A 21,353-nucleotide genomic window follows, 5' to 3' on the forward strand; every position below is an offset into this window, starting at 1 on the left:
TTTACTTTTTAATAACTTTTAATGGATCGTGGTAACTTGTCTTTATCAAAGTAAATTATAGATACATGTACCAACTATATACCGTACATTTCATATATATACATGTGCATATTAATTTCCTTATAAAGGAAATCCTAAATCATTTAATTGGGATAAATTAAGCATATTGTAAATTAATTGAAACATTTTATTCATTATTTTTTAAGCAAAAACACAACAAAATTCAAGTACATTTATTCCTTACACGTTTACTTTAATTCAACTAAAATGTAAGTATACGATAATATGTCTCGTGTAAGATGCAATGTTAATGCTTACATGCTTATGAACGTATGCACATCAGTTGTAAATACTTGATGAACATGTTAGTTGATGTATGAAGAAATCAATGTATCCATTTGGTATGCATGCCCACATAAAACCATTATCGTGGAACTTAAAAAGCTCCATTTCATCGTTTTCCGATTTCACAAAATTTGAACTGTTACAGAAATCATTCGATAGCCCTTGTTTTCTCACTGAGGAGAATGCTTTGAAATGGTTACAGAAATGGCAGCCGCGGAATAAGGCACACAATTGATGCAACGCGTATTTAATTTAACAATACATTTATCTTTAATGTAACTGGATGTTAATGAATCTCTATCAGTATATGGATCGTCCTGGATATTGTGTATTACGTATATGATGCCTAGGGAATCTAAAGCTTCGCAGGAACAATTGTGCCTCTATCGCTGTTGTAATAATGGTTTTATTAATATTATCAGTATCATTAACATTATCATTATCATTAATATTAATAATTAATATTATCATTATCATACTTGATGTTACTAATGTCTGGATGATCAGTAGTTTTGTATATACAGGTATCTTTGAGGTATGTTTCGCCTTATGATATGGGGTATATATATATGATTTTTCACGAACCACATCTATCGAACAACTTACATAATATGCAAACTGAGGTATTCGATCTACTTGACACAACTCAACTAAAGCATGAACTATGTCGTAACAAGTGCAACATCCGTATGTATACATTTATGTTCATGAGTGAAACGTGTTATCCTATTTCAGAACATATGCACGAAATGAATATGTGCATCAAGTGCGTATTGACAATAATGTCAAAAATATAAATATACTTATACATATATAAGTATATAATCGCACGATCGCAAGAAGAGTATTACAGGTCAAGAATTTTCAATTTTCATTTCATCGAGTAAAATATCGTGTTACTCGATGGAGCCATTACTTACAAAAATATTGTAAGCTGAATTTCAATGCTTCAAGCTGTCACACTAATTTCTCTACCTAGTAACTTACTTTGTTTAACAAATGAGATGCTATCTAACGAATCTGCAATAATGTCATATTTCAATGCTGTTCTTATTGTTAATTAATATGCATCGCAATACCTTCTTTCTGCAAGGATTACGTTTCAAGATAAATAATTTTTTAGTATTTTCTTGTAACTGCTAAGTAAATCAATTATAGCTTACTCTGTACAGTAACAGTGTACTAGTCACACTACTGCATATCATCTCTCCTTCAAATTTTGAGTTGATACAATTTTCATTTAATTGAGATTTGCATAATGTCTTTTACTTTGTCCTCGTGAAATGGACTCATATCCTCACGCTATAAAAATTATTCAGCCTGTAGAATATCCTATATAGAATGAAGAAACTACAGTTGTCTTTGGAAGACCATCTATTTATGCATCAAAACCTGTTACTGTCTGTCAGTCACTCTCGTTCGTGTTTTCTTCAATAGTGCCGATTCTACTGTGGATCGTGGTTACAGCATACCATGATATCCGTCGACAGTCATAAATAACAAGTCATCCTCAAATTCTGTCAATGATTTCGACCAGAACTCCTACCACAATGTCTTCAGTGAAGCTTAGAAAAGAAAGAAAAATTAGATTCGCTAAGATAGGAAAAAGAAAATGTATGTCTAAATTCGGGGAATTGATTGAACGTAGGGAAATGTGTACGAATAAATGCAGATTCAAGTATAATGAAAAATTTTTCAAAGATTAGAGAAGAGTGATTTTCGATGAATACTGGAAGCTCAACGATTTGTAACAATAGCGTGCTTATATTGCTATGAGGATGGAAGCCTTACAAAATATAGATATATATGAGTACAGAGAATCAGTGAAAATTGAATGATATATTTTATTTCGTTCCAGAAGGAAAATTGGAGTTCGTGAATTATTTTCCAAAAATACCCTAATGGTTAATTTACTGGGAACATTTTGATTAAAAAAAAAGAAGGAAAAAAAAATGGTAGATGATTTTAATAATTCTGATTTGAAAGAAAATGTATGGAAAATGAATTGAAGAATTTGCATAACTTCAGATTATTTAAATTTTAATAATTTATCAAAAAAATTCTCGAAAATTATGGGTCAAAGGTGGAATATCATTTTAAATGAGAAATTTAATATTCTCTTCTACTCGACGCAAAAAGATTTGTGCAATCTGTGCGAATCGTATAAAAATGACTGAAATAATGAAGAGATTATGAAGGAAGCATACAAGAAACACCAAAAAGAAATATTGTTGAGACTTAGAAGTAAAGAAGCAAATGAGAAAACTTCAGCTTAGAGTAATGCATAAAGATGATGCATTGATTTTCTATCATAACACGAGATTGTATGCTTTTTTTAGCATGAAGGGTCATAGATTAGGTTCATGTTTATTTAAACATTTAAGAAAGGAAATTACCTCGATTGATTTCAATTAGATGATTTCCAATTCATTTGAAATTTGCATTTCATTCTGATAATGAATGTAGGCTAAATAAAAATCATTACATTACTGTAATGTTCTTGTATAATGTACTAATATTTAATATGAAAGCAATGAATCACAAATTCCTAATTTGTAGTTTTACTTTGATCAAAATTAACAATATTTATTTGCACACTCGAAAATAATGTGATACTGTGTACCAAGTACACGAATTGGATACCAACTAGATTAAAGACATTAATGGATTCACTGACATGAAAAATTAAATTCTGATTCATGCTTTTTTTACGCTTTCATGTAACGATTTAGAATTCGCAGAATTACAGATTCAGAGGAGAAAAGAAATCAACGCAAAATTAATCGCTGAACAAAAGCCATACGAGCACCTCATTTCTATGTTCACGAAAGTTTGATTGCTCATGAAAATAACTCGACTTAAGAAATTACCTGGAAAAACGACACAAATAACGACAGGGGTTTGTTTTGAAAAGTATAAACATACGTTATGAAAAATATTAATACTCACATTCCATCTACCAAACTTGAAGCGATTTCTGATAAAATTTTAGCTGACACGTATTTGGTAAATCAGCTAATTTTCTAAATAGAAATAATTTCTTCGCCCTGTTCAGCAATTTGCCTGTTTTCGACTTGCGACACTTTCCTTGCGGTGTGCGATACGTTCTCTCGTGTATACATCTGAACGAAATATTCACGATAACACGAGATTTGCGAGAACGACCTCTTAAAGCTATTTACAAAAATGAATAGCGATACGTAGGCTTTTACTATATTATTATATCCACTGCCTTTGAGCATGCCTCTAAGTTTCAACAAACTTTCATATGTCGATCTACAGGGTTTGTCTCCTCTCTTGTCTTGTCTTTCCATAGTTCGCTCGATGAAATTAGACAACGCATAATAATAATAATAATAATAATAATGAGAAACATAATGATAGCGCGATGAATACACGTATTCCCCATCAACGTGTACGCGATACATGTATAAATCAGCAAAGAGTACAACGTCAGAGGCATATGGTACTTAGAAAAGGACGGCCTTGACATCAGTACTTATAAAACGTCCCTGTGGAGTGAGAGGTGTACGCGTGCAACGAGGCTCTCGATAAAAATACTCGCAAAATCATTGAATCTGGCAACAAACCGCTTTGCATGATATCGGGGCCTCTCCTTTCTGACTGTACAATGTTTGTGGTTTAAAAAGTTTCGAATCCATCGTCAAAAACGGAGAATTCCCGGTGTAACAGCTTTCATATACTTCAAAAGCTTCGTCGATAGGGATGTCATTTTTGTCTCCAGCAATCTCCTTCTGCGTTGGAATTTCCTTTTTCTGCTCAGACATATTTGGCACTGATTTCGACGACGTTGGTAGATCCGCCTTTAAGCTAATCTCTTCTATGCTAGCGCTCTCTCGTGCCAATCGGTAGTACTTCTGCACATACTCTAGGTTGACCGGATCAACCTCAATGGTATCATCCTCTGCAGCTTCTCCCTCGCATAGTATTCCCTCAGTTTGTAACATTCTTTTTGGAGTTATCACAGGTTCTATGATTTCAGCTTCCCAGCATTCTAACACGTCAGGCTCTTCTATGCTATCCAAGGAACCTACTCTGCTACGACATTCTTCATCCTCGACACTGTTCTTTCTCTTGCATGCTTCTTCTGTCTTCCTCTCGGTCGTCTGTTTAACCGTTTCACTCTCGCTCAGGGTTTCCATTACCGTAGGAAATTCGTAACACTTCCATAGATCTGGCTTGAACATGGAAGACATTAATAGCTTGCCATCCTCCGAAAATATGACCTCTCCTTTTTCGTACGTCCGCACCCTTATCGTGTCCTCAACAATTCCTTCGTCGTTCTCATCGTTCTCACTACATCGAATCTTCGTATCGATATTATTCGAGGGATTCCGCAGCATGTGCGATTTCCCTTGTCTTTTCGTTCGCCTTGCATTGACTCTCTTCGAGTCGATCCGAGAGCTTAAAGCAACCCTCATACCCACAACGCTATCTTTCTCAGTAAATTCGCAAGTATCATCGACAACATCTTGCTGTTGTTGGTGTCTGGATGGATTCTTTCTTCTCGCGATGTTTGCCAGGTCCTCCTGCTGATCACAGGAATCCGATGTGGACACCACTTCGCTGTTCACCTTGCTGTCCAATGCATACCTGGCCATTCGTCTCCGTTCTTCCAGTCTCCTTTTCGCATCCTTCTTTCTTCTCGAAGTACTATTGTTACCCTTCGACTGCTGTTGTTCTTTCCCACCGTTGACGTTGCTAATCCTTGCGAATTTCCCACAATTAGCTGCACAAGACAATGCCGTATTGTCTGCTTCGCTATTAACAGATAGTGCAGGCATGGGGTTGCCATGCAAGTTTTTTGGCGGCTCTTTATCCACATCGTCCTCATCCTCCTCGCAATCCATCGAGATAGCCGACCCAATAAACAAATCCGGCGACTTTTCTCTACGGAGCCATTCCGTCACCGCCTCCGTGATAGGATAATCTGATAGCTGTGTCTGGCTTTCAAAACCAGAGTCCTCATTCGTTGCCTCGATCGCCTCTTTGCTCAAGCGATTGCACACCGTTTTCATTCTAAACTTATTCGATACCTGGCCATCCTTTACCACTTTATCCGCACGAGGTTCGAACACAGAATCTGCCTTCAAGTCGTTCGACAGATCCACTTTCTCTAGACTCTGAGTCAATTCGCGTACCTTTGTTTCGGTTTCCACTTCCGTGCTGCTGTTCAGATCTGGACCAGGTGTCGGTTCCCTCACGAACTTTGTACCTTTCGCGGTGTACTTCCTCTTTGATAGACTTGTCGATGACGATGACTTGCTGCTTGTTAAGGATTCGTAATTCTGATCTTCACATATCGCTACATTCTCTACGCTCTTGGGCGTGATCGATCTAGATCTCGTCTTTTCGTTATTAGGTACGGGGGACAATGGCCTCGAAGTTGTTAATGTTATCGATGTGTCGTTATTACTCGAGTCGAAGTCCAGCTTTCCGTTCACCAAGGTCTTCCCGTTCATCTCGTTGCTCGGTCGTTCGTGTAGCTCGTTGGCAGTCGATGAATCATTATGAATTACTGCTTTGGTAGTGCTCGACAGTTTCCCGACCTCGGTCACCTCGTTCGTTAAAAGAACTGATTCCTCGTCTACGGGGAGGCAGTTCGTCAGTCTATTCGCTTCGTTATCCGTAGTCGCTTCTAGCAGCTTCGATTGGCTGTTCTCTATTAAAGTCGATGTCGATGCTACTTGCTTATCAGACTTGCTGCTCTCGGTGATTTCGTCATTCTGATTTTCCGAATCGTCGGATACGATGCCGTTGTATACTTCTTTGGACTCGTCGACGGGAGTCGTATCCGACGGTGGTTTATCGTCCATGCTCGACTGATTTATCGTCGAGCTCTTCTCGGACGTAGGTGTATTATTGGCGGAGGTTGGAATAGCAGGTAGCGAGGTTTGAGTTTTAACAACTTTTCGCAGCTGGAACTCCTGGCACTCGGGGTTCAGCGGCTGATTACTGGTCGTTGTTGTCGTGGTTGTAGTCGAAGTTGAACATGTTGTCCAAGACAGCTTGGGAAGCGATAGACCGGTATCATACTCGGAGCTGTACTCTCCTTCCTCTTCATCCTCCGTATTACCCTGTATTTTGATAACAGTTTTTAGTCAATACAGTTTTTGGATACTTTAAAGTAACAATATTTAGTTGTATGAATCATGTTCTTCAATTCTTTAATTTACTTAAATACTTTAGACTAGTTTAGAGTTAATATGATGATTCTTCTAAGTAGCTTCTTCTGTTAATAAATAACTTTTATTAAACAATAGCTTAAATCTATTCTTGATTGCTGACCTATATAAAGTTCCTGATTCTAAGTAAACTTTCTAACACAGAATAATATTAAATTTTCTTTCCAATTTTTACCAAGAAAATAGGGCTAATGAATAAAAGTTAAAATTCAAATACACAGAGCCACAAGCTTTCCTGTATAAACCTAAAATAAAAAATGTATTAAATAATAAATAATCAAGAAAACTTAAAGAATCATCTTTTCCAAACTAAATACCCCCAACATTTCCCACCTAATAATTCTCAAACTCGTTTGCTCACCGTAGCAAATCTTGCTTGCAAAATCTGCTTCCTCCTCTTTTTTTTCCTTCTTCGCTTGGCATAGGCCGCCGACATAGCCGCAACATCCATAGTTCTGATCATGGGTCCACCCTGTATCGTAACACCTTGAACAGAAACATCGACAATTAGTACTCTTCGTATCAACTAACAATGTTCAATTACAAATTCAACGATACGTGTGTCCGAGACATTCACCCCTGGAATTCCACCTGGGAGCAGCAGGTTGAATTCGAGGAGATCATTATCAACGCGTGTCGAAGGGCACGAGCAGTGAACTTGGCTTCTCCATCGCTTTCTTGCCGTTCGTGTTCCGCGTGGACGGCAGCGCCACGGTATCGAGTGAGGTTATTTTCGACCTTTTCTATTTATGACGTATCAGCGATGGTATATCTTTGTCTGCCAATGGCTAATATGTCTCGTCGCCCCTCGCGCGGTTTAATTAAAATTGTCGATGGCGTGTGTACGTCTGTGTCATCCCTCAGTGAGAAATCGATGTTTATATGAGACAATGGTGGCCCGTAATGGTGATGATACGTAACTGCCTGTTACCCAGAGTGCAACGTGCGTGGCGGCGTACCGATGCAGACGATGGCTTAACGTAGGATTATGGTGAGAGAACACGGGTGACAAGAATCGAGACGATTAGAACAACGTATGCAAGAGTACACACACATACGAGCGTGTACAGAGTCTCGGTTTTAGCTACGATCGCCGAATGGACGCGGATATCGTCGCAGGCTCCGTACAGACTATTTTCGTGGACCACCACACGCACACGCGACAGATCGCGTGACGCAGCGGGTTACGCAGCGCTGTCCAAGCTTCTTAAGGTGCTTTCCCTGTCTCTATTTTCGTGGTCACGATAGGCTGAGACACGCTGACTGAGAACGTTAAATTATTTTCTTGCAGAATTTGTTGAGCTAAGAGCTGATAGATATTGGTTTATTTGTAAATATTAATTATGCTTCAAATTCTGGTTTGAATTAACGAGCAACAGCTAAAGGCTGGTTTATATGGGACTGCAAATGATCATTTTTATTCTATTTGGCTGGTAATTATTAGTCGAATTAGTATTATAAATATCGATTCGTTTGAAATTAGTAGAAGAGAACTGGATTGGAAATTTATTTTCCATTTAATATATATGTAATTAGTAAATTGGTAATTGTTATCAACTACTAGTTTTTGTTTACATAATGATAGAATCTCAGGTGTATAACGATGAATCATGTTTTGGTTATTCTGGTTGCTGCATTTAACACCTCGCAATTTCTAATTGTAGAGACGCGAGCCGTATATTGTATTATAAAGTAGTTCGTCGTAGTTTAACTTGCGAAATTGGTCTTAGCATATTCTTCAGTGTGCTAAGACTTTAGAAAATGTATAAATTGAAAAGTAAGAAAATGAAAAAATACTCTCTTCTTCTAAAGTGGATTTTTATGAACGATTGGCTTGAGTAATTAGTAATTAAATAATCGTTCATAATTACTAAATTTGAATTTTAAATGGGAAATATTTTTAGAACTTTCTAAGTCCCTCTTCATCCCAACGCTGTTTTAATTATTAGTTTCATCTCTCTGATTACATTTTACTATGTAGCAATCATATGCAATCGTTATTCAGTTCATTCTGCTTTAAAAGAGCGTTCTCAAACACCTTGTTTCATTGAACGTGTCCCACTAGATTTAATCAGAGATAAAAGCTTCACTCTTGGACAGCGTGCTGACAAAAGGAACGACAAATCCAACGACAAAGGAACGATTATTCCGCATCTCCGCGATCGTATCTAAAGAGTAGCGGCTCTCTTTGCGAATTATTACCTTTTACCTTGAATGTGGTAGAGGAACGGCGGTAATAAAACAGCAATGATGCCGATGGACGGGACAGCAGTCATGAATCTGGCTATATCCCTTTCTCTTGGCCGCGCATCCAACCGACTCTGTTCTCATTTAACATTAGAAACAGGTACAATCAAACGTACTACTAACGCCTAAGCTGACGCAGCGCGGGGAAGGAGCAGTCGAATAAATATCGCGCTGTATCGTTCGTTACATTGTAGTCTTTTTCTTTCACGTTACTAATTTATTTATATATAGCATTTTGACCTGGCCCCTCTCTCTCTCTCTCTCGTGGCAGTGACAACCAAGTTGCGTAATGTACTTCCAACATTCTTGAACACACGAACACGCGTGGTATTTTATCAATCGTTCAACAGCATTGTCAACTTTGTTGCTTCATTGAATCGCTTCACTTCGTGGAAACTAGCTCTGTTTATTTCTTTCTTCTGCTTTGTCAAATATTAGATGCTGGATTCCTTGTGCAAAATTAAGTTAAAAGCATGGAATACAAATTTTTCCATTTGGAATGATACCAAAAAATTGGTCTGAAATTTCATGATAAGACTGGAACAAAAAAATAATATATAATAAAGTAGGACCATGTTAAATAGAAATGGAGTGATACGTACACCATTCTTATAGAAAACGAAAAGTCAGAGGGAAGACTAATTAAAGAGAATAATTGTCAATGATTTATGAAGCAAAGAAAAAGTGAAGCATCGATCAAAGTAATACAGCGATTTTCTTGAGCGCAAAATCTCGTTTAACAAAGATTCTACTTTATATTTTTTACTTATTTCTACACAAGCAATCTAAGCAGTATATCTTGTATACTATTAATTTACTAACTTTCCCTTTGATTTTATGGAAGAAATAAGACACATATTGCCAAAAAATGTGCATGTACACTGTACATTCGCAATTTCTAGTTCCACCAATATCTGCAATTTCTGCTTCCTACTTAAACCTTTCTCGTAAAGAAATTAAAATTTAGCAAAACAATTCTCTAGCTAAAAGTAAAAGAAAAATCTCTGAAGGAAGAAAATTTTCACGAGCATAAACAGTCGAAACGACCAGAATCAGCATAAATCGCAGATTGCGTAACGTTGCATTGCTCCCTCCCCGAAGTGCGCAGATTCTCTCTTAGCCGCAAGAAAAACAACCTTCGCATGTTCGTCCGTTGTTCCGTCCATCCGTCCATGAACAGAACCAAAGCTATAAGAGAGATAAAGAGCGAGAGAAAAGTTCGCGTCTAAAGTCATGCGATAGCAAGGGAGCAAAGGTAACTCTTCTCTTTCGAGAATCCAACGACAGAGAAGAGGAAGATGTAGAAGAAAAGAGTAAGGGAGTGCCGGGAAGACCGCTGTCGGCAGCCCTCTTGTGGCTCTCTGCTATCAACTAACCATTTACGTCGATAAAAGGAGGACCAAACATGTAGTGGCCAGGGTACATGTAAGGCTGAGGAACTGCTGGTATCACGTGAGAAACGTGTACCGGTTGCTGTAGCAGCATAGGTTCAAAGTAGGGACCACCGTCAATCCCATTCTCCAAACACTGTTCTTCTGCCTGTTGCTCGTTCTCGTACTGCTCCTCCATTTGTTCCTCCATCTGCTCGTCCACCTGCAGTTCCTCTGTAGTATTGCCGAATTCTATAGGCTGCTCCTCTGTTTCTCCAGCTACGCTACCACTGCAACTAGTGCTCCCTGTTCCACTCTTGTTGCAGGCTCCATTGGAATTCTCAACTGCAACAGTTGCATTTTCTTGCTCTTCCATCATTACTGTATTCTCCATACCCTGATTACCCTTGAAAAGAAAAGCCTATCTGTACTCGTACATTTCTACATAACATTCCACCAATAGACGAATCAACGGCTTTCTCTATACCTCATAACTCAGCATGCAGTACGGATTATTAGGAATCTTGGGCACGAAAGACGAATTGACCCATTGCATCGGCCTAAGAGGCACTGGGGCACAAGGCACAGCTGCCAGGACACTAGGTGCGACCTGAGCTGGTATTGGTGCTGGACCAACCAACATCACAGGATACTCGTAATAATAACCACCCACGTGGTCGTAGAACGTTCCGTAGTCTAACTGAGCGCTGGAATCCATCATTGGCGCATACTCGCCGATAGCGTAGTCCCTATCTAGTAGCTGTTGATCCTCGGTTGTTTCGCTGCCGTCTGCAATTAACGAGAGCAGGGTAAGACAAAGGGAGCAAACAAAGAACTCGGAATACTCGACATTCTTGATGCATCAAGGCACAGAGAGAACAAATCGCGATGTGTCAATGGAAGGGTGCAGTTCCCATGTTTCGTACGTCACTTGGTAGCCCGGTTAGAAGTTCCAATTCTTTTTCTTTTTTTAAATCACGGTATTTATCTCCGACGATTCTTCCGATGCTCTACGTAGATCGCGAATTTTAGAAAACTCGATGAGCACCGAGCATACATACATACAGACGTGTTGCTCAGAAAATGGCTCGTGAGACAGCTCAGAGGTGAGAGGAGTAATCTTGATCCTCCCTAAAGTTGGAATGTTTACAAGGAAAATATTATTCAGTTTTATGTCTGCTTCAGAGAAGGTGGGCCTATTAAGATATACCTAATTCTTCATCGTCTCAGCCACGCATAATTCATACGCGAATTCATCAGCAAACAGCGCCATCTACGACACTAACTCCACACTGAAACCCCGCGTGTTAAGAAGTGGATTAGTTTGGGAATGTTTACTTTGTAATTGCAAAAGCACAGATATCTGTCAAGTTTGAAGTAACTGAGGAGAATAACGAGTTAATTTGTCTCAGAAGATAAGTAAGTTTCAGTACAGACCCAGTCTTGGAGGGTCTTAAAGCTCACGAAATTAGATTAACAAGTCTAAAAGCAAAAGATTCTATTTCAGAAAGATATCAACTTCTGTTGCACCTACATCCAGTTATGCACTACCGACGAATATATTGCAGACCTCGAAAATCTCGCGTTTAAAATAAAATACAATTGAGAATTTTGAAAAGTAAGGAACCTTGACACAAACTATTAGTAAGTTCGAAACAAAAAGAACTTTCAACAAACATCCCCAACGAAATCTCTCGAATCCATCATTCACTGGGACAAAGAACGGACCGATACTCTACTCGTCTCTCGTTGACCCTCCCCAACAAGATACAACAGAGAGTTACATAGAAAGTGATACAAACTTCACGAGGGTGGATGGGGTAACTCCAAGCAGTTTCCCGGAAACGACGTCACGACCAGGAAGGCGGACGAGACAAGCCAGAAACTCGATGAAATGCATCACGTTTCTACCTATACCTCTACCTGCGGTGGAATGCGACGCCGATTGGCTCTCGGTGGTGGAAGATGTGGCGCTAGTGTTTACGTTTCCGACCCAGGGCTTCTTCCTGGAGAGGTAGCCCTTTTTGAACAACATGTCCTGCCTGGGGGTCGTGATTCTCGTGTACTCGTCCTCGTTGAAGATGATCTTTGGTTGAGAAGGCGAACCGAACGACTCGTTCTTGTGCTCATCCGAGTTACCGGCATAGGCGCTGCCGTCGCTGTTTCCGCTCTTACGAGGTTTGTAGCCGCTCTGCGCGTTCCGACTGAAGCTGTGCGTGCTCGTGTCATGTTCTTTGCCATCCATAAACCCGTTTCGCAACCCTTCTTCTTCGTCTTTTTCTCCAGGTGGAGCTGGAAAATCGAATTAGACAATACGGTTGGTCGGATTTGGTTAACTTTTCAACGAATAATGGGGGGTGTTTTGGGGGTGTGTTACAATGGAAGTTTCTTAACTTTCGACACTGATATTTTTCTGTTTATAATTCCGATCTCTCGCTACTTTTTCTTTCACTTGCTATATTTATTTTATAACTCATTGCAGATTTGAGTTGGTAATAAAATTAGAACGCGTTTTGCTGAGATTCCATGGTATATTTAGAGATGGAAGTGCCATTGTTATGACTGTATATTGCTTTACCTTGACTTTAACTTAATTCTGATTTTTTTTTATATTTTGTTAATTATTTATGGAAAAATTCTATTTATTTTTCTATAATCTATTATTGTTTATTAAGTTCTTCTTGTCCATTTTTTTCTCGCTTTGATTTATTCGATAATCCCAATTTTAGTTATCGATATTAATTATCAAATTTAATTATCTACACAGGTTTTTGCAAAATATTGAAAGCTTGGTTGAAAAAAATTTCGTTAGAAGAACGAGCTAAACCTCGTCCAATTATTTTCCTGCTTATAGGCTCATCAATGTACGTTCATGTTTCAATGACATAGTAATTGGCTCCATCTGTCTGTCGTCGCCTCTCTATGACGCGTTCGACAGGATCGAAAATAGTTTTCGAGAAAACGTGACTGCTTTTACTGCTCCAACATAATTCAGGAAATAGTAACCATTTGTCAAGCAGAAAAGGCACCGGTTCGAATGCCACTGATTAGACTCGAGTTACAGAGGAATTTGCCATTCGAGTGCAATGGTATCCACAAAGAAATCCCCTTGTACTGAAATAAATACACTATAGTAGTCTTGATATGTACGATAAGTCTCACGTGAGAAAGAAATCTTGAAGAACTACCATTTAAGGCTTGTCAATTAGACACACTGTCATCCAAAAGTTTGAGTTCGTGAACTGGGCTAATAATTAATATACAGAGTTCGACCAGTGTTAATTTAAATAGCAATTTACTACGCTATCTAGTCACATTTATGGTGTAAATTATGGTACAAAGAGGGCACAATGGTATAACTAATAATTATGCAACGATTAAATACAAGATTTTAATTTACAAAAAGAAACTGATGAAATTTTTAATTGAAAAGGGTGTATGATATTGTTTATAATTAATGCAATTTATTATCTGAAGATACTAAAGCAATGGTCAATTTAATTTTAATTTTTAATTAGATATATACAAGGTGTTTCAAAATAAGTTAAATGTATATAGAGAATGGTAGAGGATGACGAAAGAAATATATTTTGTCTAATGAATATATATATATATATACCTATTTTCGTTTTATTTTTGATTAAGGAAGGCTTAAGATGCAGATTTTGAGCGCCTGGCGTCGAGCAACCCGCATTACACGGTTCTCTTCTATGATTCACGATAATTTTAATCTTTTACGTTTCGTATAAACAATCGAGTGATTTGAAAATTTATGAATGTTATTTAATATTGTAACAATTTTCACACGTTTTAATTCGATCAATATTAATATCACGAATGAATAAAGTCTCTAATAAAATAAATGACTATTTTCTACTGAACTGAAAGTTTGAAACCTCCTGTATAATATCACAATTTAACATTTTTCATATATCTTAAATATTTTATAACGAATATAACAAAATTTGCAATAAAACTTATGGCAATTACCAGGCAAAATCTGCTATCTCGTTAAAGGAATTCTTCTGTAACACAAGAAATATTGTCAATACAATTATAGTCGCTTAAATAAGAAACGAAATTAAAGGTAATTTAACGATCTCGAACTTTTGGATGATAGTGTATCTTTGACTATCTAATACATTAGCGTTAATTAATTTCTGACCCAATAATCAACGTCTGTGTTTATTATTATATCTTACGTCCCAGACATATCATGACACGAATTATCAGAGAATTATCATGTTCGCTGAAAGGTTACAAGTTTTTACAAAAGTGCAATCAACAGTGTTCTTGTAATTTCGATGTCGAATGACGCTGGTGCACTGATTTGACAAGCAGAGTGAAAATAACAAGTACTATGCACTGTGTATTTTTTCTTTAGACAGTGACAAGCAAAATTAACCCCTTGACGACCACATTATATAAAATAAAATCACGTTTAGATATGCTAAAATATTTATATAATACTTCTTTATAGCATATTATATAAAAATAGACACGAAAATTTGTTCTAAATAAAAATTAAAAAATATGAAGTGTTCTTTTTCTTATTGTAATATATTATTCAACGGATCAATTGGATAAATTAACACCGAAGTTGTTTTGCCACAAACTTCAACAGTTATACATAATTGAATAAACAAACACCGAGTCGTAATATTAGTCCACACTGTTGATACAAGCGAGTCACGCTCGTTGCATTTTGAAAAACAAATCAGATTTCGAGAAATACTTTTTACCTTTTTAATTAACAGTAATAATAATATTAACAATAACAAGAATAATAACATTTTTTCTAGCGACTAAATCGAACAGTTCGTATAAAACGAGGTTAGAAAAGATTGCATATGGCAGTTAAAAAGTATATAAAAACTGAATAAAAATAGTGAGTACTCGTTTATAAAGGCGCTTGAACGAATTGTACAACGCAGAGCGCCAGAGTCGTTAGATAAAATAAAAGAACACTTACATAAGGCAGTATCTTTATCTGACGTCGTCGACATGTGAAAAACGCAAGGTCCATTCGAGATATGGAGGTCGTAGTCAAGGAGTCAAAAACAAAAAAAAAAGAAAGAAGAAAAGAGCAGCAGCAATGAACGCGCCTAATTTTACCACACTCTAATTCACAATCTCTAAATTTAATTATCTAAAGTGTGTAAAGCTTCTAAGCACTAACGTCTAACAGGTGAAACAATGTTACAATCTACAAGCTTCCTATCCCCATCACACATCGTTCATACTAAACAGCTAGTGGCACTATTATCGTTTAATCTTGCTCTAATTCACTGGCTAATAAAACTTTCTAACATTAACTCTATAAAATCGTGACTGGTCATGGGTCAAACGAAGCGTTTGCGATATTCTCTTAACTAAAAATATTTACAGTGCGTAATCTATAATAACAAACGGTATTTTCTCTTTTTCGAAAGGAAAGTAAAGAAACAAATAACTAAATAGATAGAAAAGAAGAAAAGAAAGGACCAAAAAATGAACAGAAAAGCATCAGGAAGCTCTCCGCTAGGGACCATGATCAGTCTCTTCCACAGGGATTCCGTACCGTCTTGGTACCTCGCTAAAAGTAGAACGTGATTGGAGGAGCCGATCACGTGGATAACCCTTCGCTGCCGACGCCACTGCATTTCTCTGTCGCGCCCTCTAAGTCACACGTTGGCCTCCCTCCTCGCAGAATCCTCCTTTCCACCCTTCCTTTCCAGCGTACACCACTGGTCACCCAGTCTTTCACCCCAGACTTCGCACTCCTTCTCCTTTCTTTTTCCCCTTCCCTTCGACAGTTCTCTTCTTGCACGCGAAAAAGATTGGTACGATTCAATGTACGTTTTGTTCCGTACGTGAATTCGTACCGGTACGAACGACGAAAGAGACCGGCGGCACTGTCGTTCGTTCCCCTATTAGGATGCTCGACGTCGACGATGAACCGACCCGTAGAATTCTCCGCTTTGCCCTGTTATCGAACGTAATCGGTTCCCAGGGTTTAGAAACGTGAACGCCACTGATAAACGCGCCAAATAAAAGGAGGATGCAGTTGAATAATCTGGTGCACGCGATGCCTCGAGAACGACTGCGGTTGACACGAGGTACGGGGCGGAGGGGGAGAAGGGAAAGGCGAGTGTGCGTGTGAGAGAGACAGAAAGGTTTACACGGCTGGCGGACGTAGCCCATTGGCCGGCGGTCGTGGACTAGAATAGCAACAGAATTAGAATAGAAAACGGGCGAGGACCAGCGTTGGCTATCGGTGCTGCTAATCGTGCCGCTGAAGATCGATCCTCTCTCTATTTCTCTTTCTCCGTCTCTGTCTTTCTCTTTAATTTACTGAATCACGAGGGAACGATCGAGAGTAAGGCAACGGTTAATGAGAAAACCGTAGGTAGAATTTCGAAGGTGGTGGTTTGGTGGTTTTGTAGGTTAGGTTTCCAGAGATTTGTAAGATAGCAATGGTAAAAATGAGAATAGGATTTTGACCGGGTTTTATTTATGGTTCTATTTATGGTAACTATGGTGTCAGACTTTCTGTCTGTCAAGGTATTGCTTGTTATTGGTTGTTGGTTAGGGGATGATTGAAGACATTTTAAAAAATTGTAATTAATGATGTAGGTGTTTGGTACTTTGAAGGCTTCGAAATTTGGGATTTATAGGACAATTTTTAAGATTCTAGGAGTTTCCTTTATCTAGAAAGTTACTATGGTTGAATTATAATTGAGAACACGTTAAGAAGAAGACCTCAGAAATTAGCTTTTAAGACTATTTAGGATTCCTTTTTTAATCTTGGAAATAGAACCTTTATGTTATCTTCGTGCTATCCACATATTAACTAGAAAAGTGAAGAATATATTGGTCTAATGTAAAGGATTAGAAAGACATATTTCTTAGGAAAAATTTAATTCTTTTTTCTTCGTTACTGAGACCATTTTTTGAGAGTTGGTCGACTGTCGGTGAACTTTCTAATGCAACGTAATGCAAGCTTTCCATATTACTTGCTACATTTTAACTTTCTACAGCAATCCCTCATCTCTATCCTTGGGGAACCCTGACTTGGGAAAGATTGGCCATTTAATGGCCGAAGTTGAAGAAAGGAAGACTATCAAAAATTTGGATGCTCACCATTTTTGCTTAAAGGACATGACATACTTTTTAACTACTATTGTATCACGTCATCTCGTAGATTGGAAAGATAATACCTCTTTACTCTAATTCAGTTCTCCGCCTAATGCATACCGTGTAATTCCGTAAATTGATCCACTCGAATTAATATTCTTGTAGAGTAATTATAAAACAGAATATTCGTCCCATTTTCACGTTACAAGACATTGCTGTTTCGTAATTTCTGATCTTACACTGTACGCAAAGCCAACTATTTTCTGGTGTTAATCAGATTTGAAGGTTCAACGTACTGGGCTCACTTGGGGTATTTTAAGTAACAAATAGAAAGCACCTCGAATGCCTCGCTTTATCCACTTAGACACATTGTAGCAACCATTTCCTTGTATCACAAACAACCATTGTAAAAGCTGATTGTAAATTTAAATACCTACAAAGAATAATAAAATCAATAACAAACTGGATGGAGAGCGAAATAAATAAAGAATCGATAGGCAAATAAAAAATTAATGACAGAAATAATATTTTACTGATATTCCATACCGTCAGATTCATTTTAATTTCCATAATTAAATATTGTACGATATTCGATATTTTACTTCGTGTTTAGTTATTTATATTCCTTTAATTGGAAAATATTAATTATATAGGCTGTGAAAAAATGAAATTTCGTTGATAGTCCAAAATGAGATCTCGAACGTGAACATTCTGCGCTAGCATTTAATGTACTGTACGTTTATCATTGGCGCCCCAAAACTCAACAAACGCCAATAATCGGACAGGATGATTACAATGTTTAAACGATTAATCGCAAAACAAGCTGATACGCCAAAAACAATATGATCTGGATAAAAATAAAGCTGTGAAATTCGTAAATTTATCACGTAATCACACCTCGGATGCCAACTAGGTTGTACGCCGTTACATTGTCGCGTTACATAAAACATCCTGCATTTATCATTTTCATGTCAGATTCAAGGGTTTATTAACCGTGAAACATAAATCGAGACCTCTGCACGTTGATCGTTCCTTCGTAGGTTACTTTCTATTTATATTATTCTTGAACAGTCATAAATATAAGAAGGATAATCACTTCCTATATGCAAATCTAAAAAATCCCTAAATAGATAAATTTAGAAAAAGGAATATTAAAAAAAAATACTGATAAAAAGTGTCCTTTACAAAGCTAAATGTTTGATCTAAAATAAATTTAATAATATACTCACTATACCATTAAATTCGTATCGCGTAAATTACTATAAATTTTATAACGATCTCAATGATCAAGGATCCAGATCGAACATAATCGATGGCTGGAATAGACGCACCTCTAAGGAGGAACGCGTGCAGAAAGGTCAGGAACGAAAAGGCAGAACGCTTCGACGCGCCGCAATTATGGCAGCGTCACTAAATGACACTAATTTCTGCCGCACGAGCTTTGAGCCGCGATCTTTAATCAGTGACGTATACAATGGGAGAAACCGCAAGGGCTCGCGCTGTTTCCGTTTCTCTTTAGCAACGTACGCAAACACTGTGCTCGATGTAAACAGATGCATTGCAATTCAGAATTACACATAAGAAGAACAGGACAGATGCATGTATGACATCCAGATAAATATGACAGTAGAAATTGTCTCCCTTGAATTTGGTTCCTTTAGAGAAATTTTTGTCTATACTATTGTAAATAAATGCTCAATATATAATACAATTTAACTGAACATTATGTTCCTAAAAAAGAAAGTACAAATAAATAATTAATTAATTTCCTATAACATTATATGGTTTGGAAATTACACATTCGTTTACTAATAGTTGTTGTGTGTTATTTAATATACTTACTAATATACTATTCCTTTTTCGCATTACTCTAGTATTTTTTTTTCTAAATCACACTCTTCTTCACGAACAGCAAAAAGTTTGGTTATGTAGGTTTAAAGAACCATCATGGAAGAAGTTGGCAATCATCCACCTAAGCATGAAAGATCGAACTAGCATTAAAAACAGACTGAGAAGTCGCCTTTCAATTCTTTCAGACCATGGCGCACATTTGCGATATAATATATAGTACATTGATTCTAACCAGTTCCAATAAATTTTTCAACCCTTCCAGTGTACCCCAATAGCAGTTACAACTGGAAAATCCGTAAGTATGTTGCAACGTCTAGACGGAATAAAACACAGAAGAATCGTTTTTCAACGGAAGAACAAATATGTCGGCGAGCAATATTATCCCGTCGTTATACCGCGCCACCACGCGAGTAATGATCGTATTGTTTAAAATACCCGCGAAGAATGCTATTGACAGTAACACGATTGTTCCAGCACGCAGCGGAATCGCGCAAATGGGTCAATTATCGAACGGACAGGAGAGCCGATATCCGTGCAAATAAAGTTGCAAAGAGAATGAGCCGATGAGAATCAATCAGCCAAGTGTCGGGAGTCTGAAAGGCTTTGCCAGAAATTGCTATACCGGGAGATGAATCAGTGATTGGCCACGTCCTACTCTGCTCCCTTCTGTGCAAAAATATACTAGTTCGCTTCCAATGCTCCATTGGCTTGTTCGTGGTACACATGTTTGATTGAGGTTAGGTTGTCACATGTAAAATAGTTGATTTCGATTGCAGAAAGGAGTACAGTGAGAATTCAGCGGGTCCACGTGTTGAGAGCAGTATTTATTATACTATTCGTTCGAGAGTCGCACAACGCGATCACATTCACATTTTACATCGAAAAGTGGCTGTCGCGTCGCGATGTGCAATTGACGGTGCGCATTCATTGTCTACCGTAACGCGGCCTCTGTCTGACTGACGCTTAAGGTAAACAAAGCACGCTCGCGCCGCCTGGCGTCTTTCTACGCGAATAAAAACAAGTACGATTCCGTCTCGTTCGATGTTTTTCGGCATAAATAGAAATACGATTGCTTCGTTTGACTCGAACGACTAATTGTAAGTATTAATCCCCTAAACTACTGAACTTTTATTTGCTTCTGAAAAAATTTTTGACTTTAACTCCAACTTTTTATTGTGATTTTGAATTTATTGCAGATTGATAATTATTGCAAATGGACCATTTGCAGGTTATATAATGGAATAGCGATGGAGCATAATATTACAGTGAAAGATAAATAGAGAATTCAGTAATATAGGCATGTTATTTACAAATGACACATAGATATGGAAGTTTAAAGCTATTTTCTCCAACAGATGTGGTACTTGAACTCGACACAATTCGATTTAGAAATATTGTGAGAGGCAAATATTTTGACAAATGACACGATATTTGGCATTAATAGACATATGTCCTCGATGAAGAGGATTTTCAAATAGAAAGTATAAGAGCATTAAGAAATATCGCTGATGTCCTCTCACGAGTCTATAAGGGGAAGACAAGCACGTGAAAGTCACTCTTAAAACATTAGACATAGACTATCTATACACATAACTTACAGTACACACCTAATATTAATATTTACGTTAAATAATAAATATGACAAATAATTAAGTCGAGTTTAAAAATCAAAGCTCTTAATTGTTTCCAATGTGAAAGAAATATATACAATTCGTATAATATCTGTTTCGTTTCAAATAAATTTATAAGTGACTGAAAACTAGGTTAGGTTCGCGGACATATAAAATATTACTAAATATTACCATATCTCTGTTAGAAAAAGAACTAGGGTTACTGATAGCGTTCTTTCATACGAAAGAAAATTATAGGGATACAAAGGTCAGATTTACACTTATTACATTTGTGTGATAACAGATTTAGAAGCGTTAACAAGGTACGTTACGAAATCTACGAAGAGTATCAAGCAGAAGAGAAAAATAATTAGCTTTTGAACTTTAATATCGACGTTGCATAAGAATTCTCGAGATCACTGAATCAATAAATTCCTCTTTACGTTCACTGGCATTAGTAATCTGTGACGAATGATCGCTTGTCAAAATTTTTATCTTACACGATATTTCTAAATTTAGCTGTGTTTATATTCACATAGAAATCATAGGGAAATGTTAATCGTGTTGTGCCAACATTACTAGAGCATGAATTAAAAAAAATGTAACAA

At 37.4% G+C, this 21,353-nt stretch overlaps 1 protein-coding gene across 2 annotated transcripts; it reads right to left on the reverse strand.

Annotated features, from left to right (window-relative positions):
* Positions 1-2,990: 2,990 nt before the first annotated feature.
* Positions 2,991-16,805, reverse strand: LOC108552962 (uncharacterized). 2 transcript variants are annotated; one of them, XM_017907675.1, is made up of 6 exons: positions 15,729-16,805; positions 12,092-12,460; positions 10,656-10,957; positions 10,175-10,574; positions 6,913-7,037; positions 2,991-6,443 (listed from the first exon to the last, which is right to left on the reverse strand). In XM_017907675.1, the coding sequence occupies exons 1-6, from the start codon at positions 15,808-15,810 to the stop codon at positions 3,915-3,917; spliced, it is 3,807 nt and encodes a 1,268-aa protein (XP_017763164.1). In that variant the 5' UTR covers positions 15,811-16,805; the 3' UTR covers positions 2,991-3,914. The 2 variants fall into 2 exon arrangements, with proteins under 2 accessions (XP_017763164.1, XP_017763163.1); XM_017907674.1 differs by having other exon boundaries at positions 12,086-12,460.
* Between the last annotated feature and the right edge of the window lie 4,548 nt (positions 16,806-21,353).

This window comes from Eufriesea mexicana, unplaced genomic scaffold (assembly GCF_001483705.2).
Source record: "Eufriesea mexicana isolate 0111107269 unplaced genomic scaffold, ASM148370v2 scaffold8777, whole genome shotgun sequence".
In the NCBI taxonomy this organism is placed as follows: Eukaryota; Metazoa; Arthropoda; class Insecta; order Hymenoptera; family Apidae; genus Eufriesea; species Eufriesea mexicana.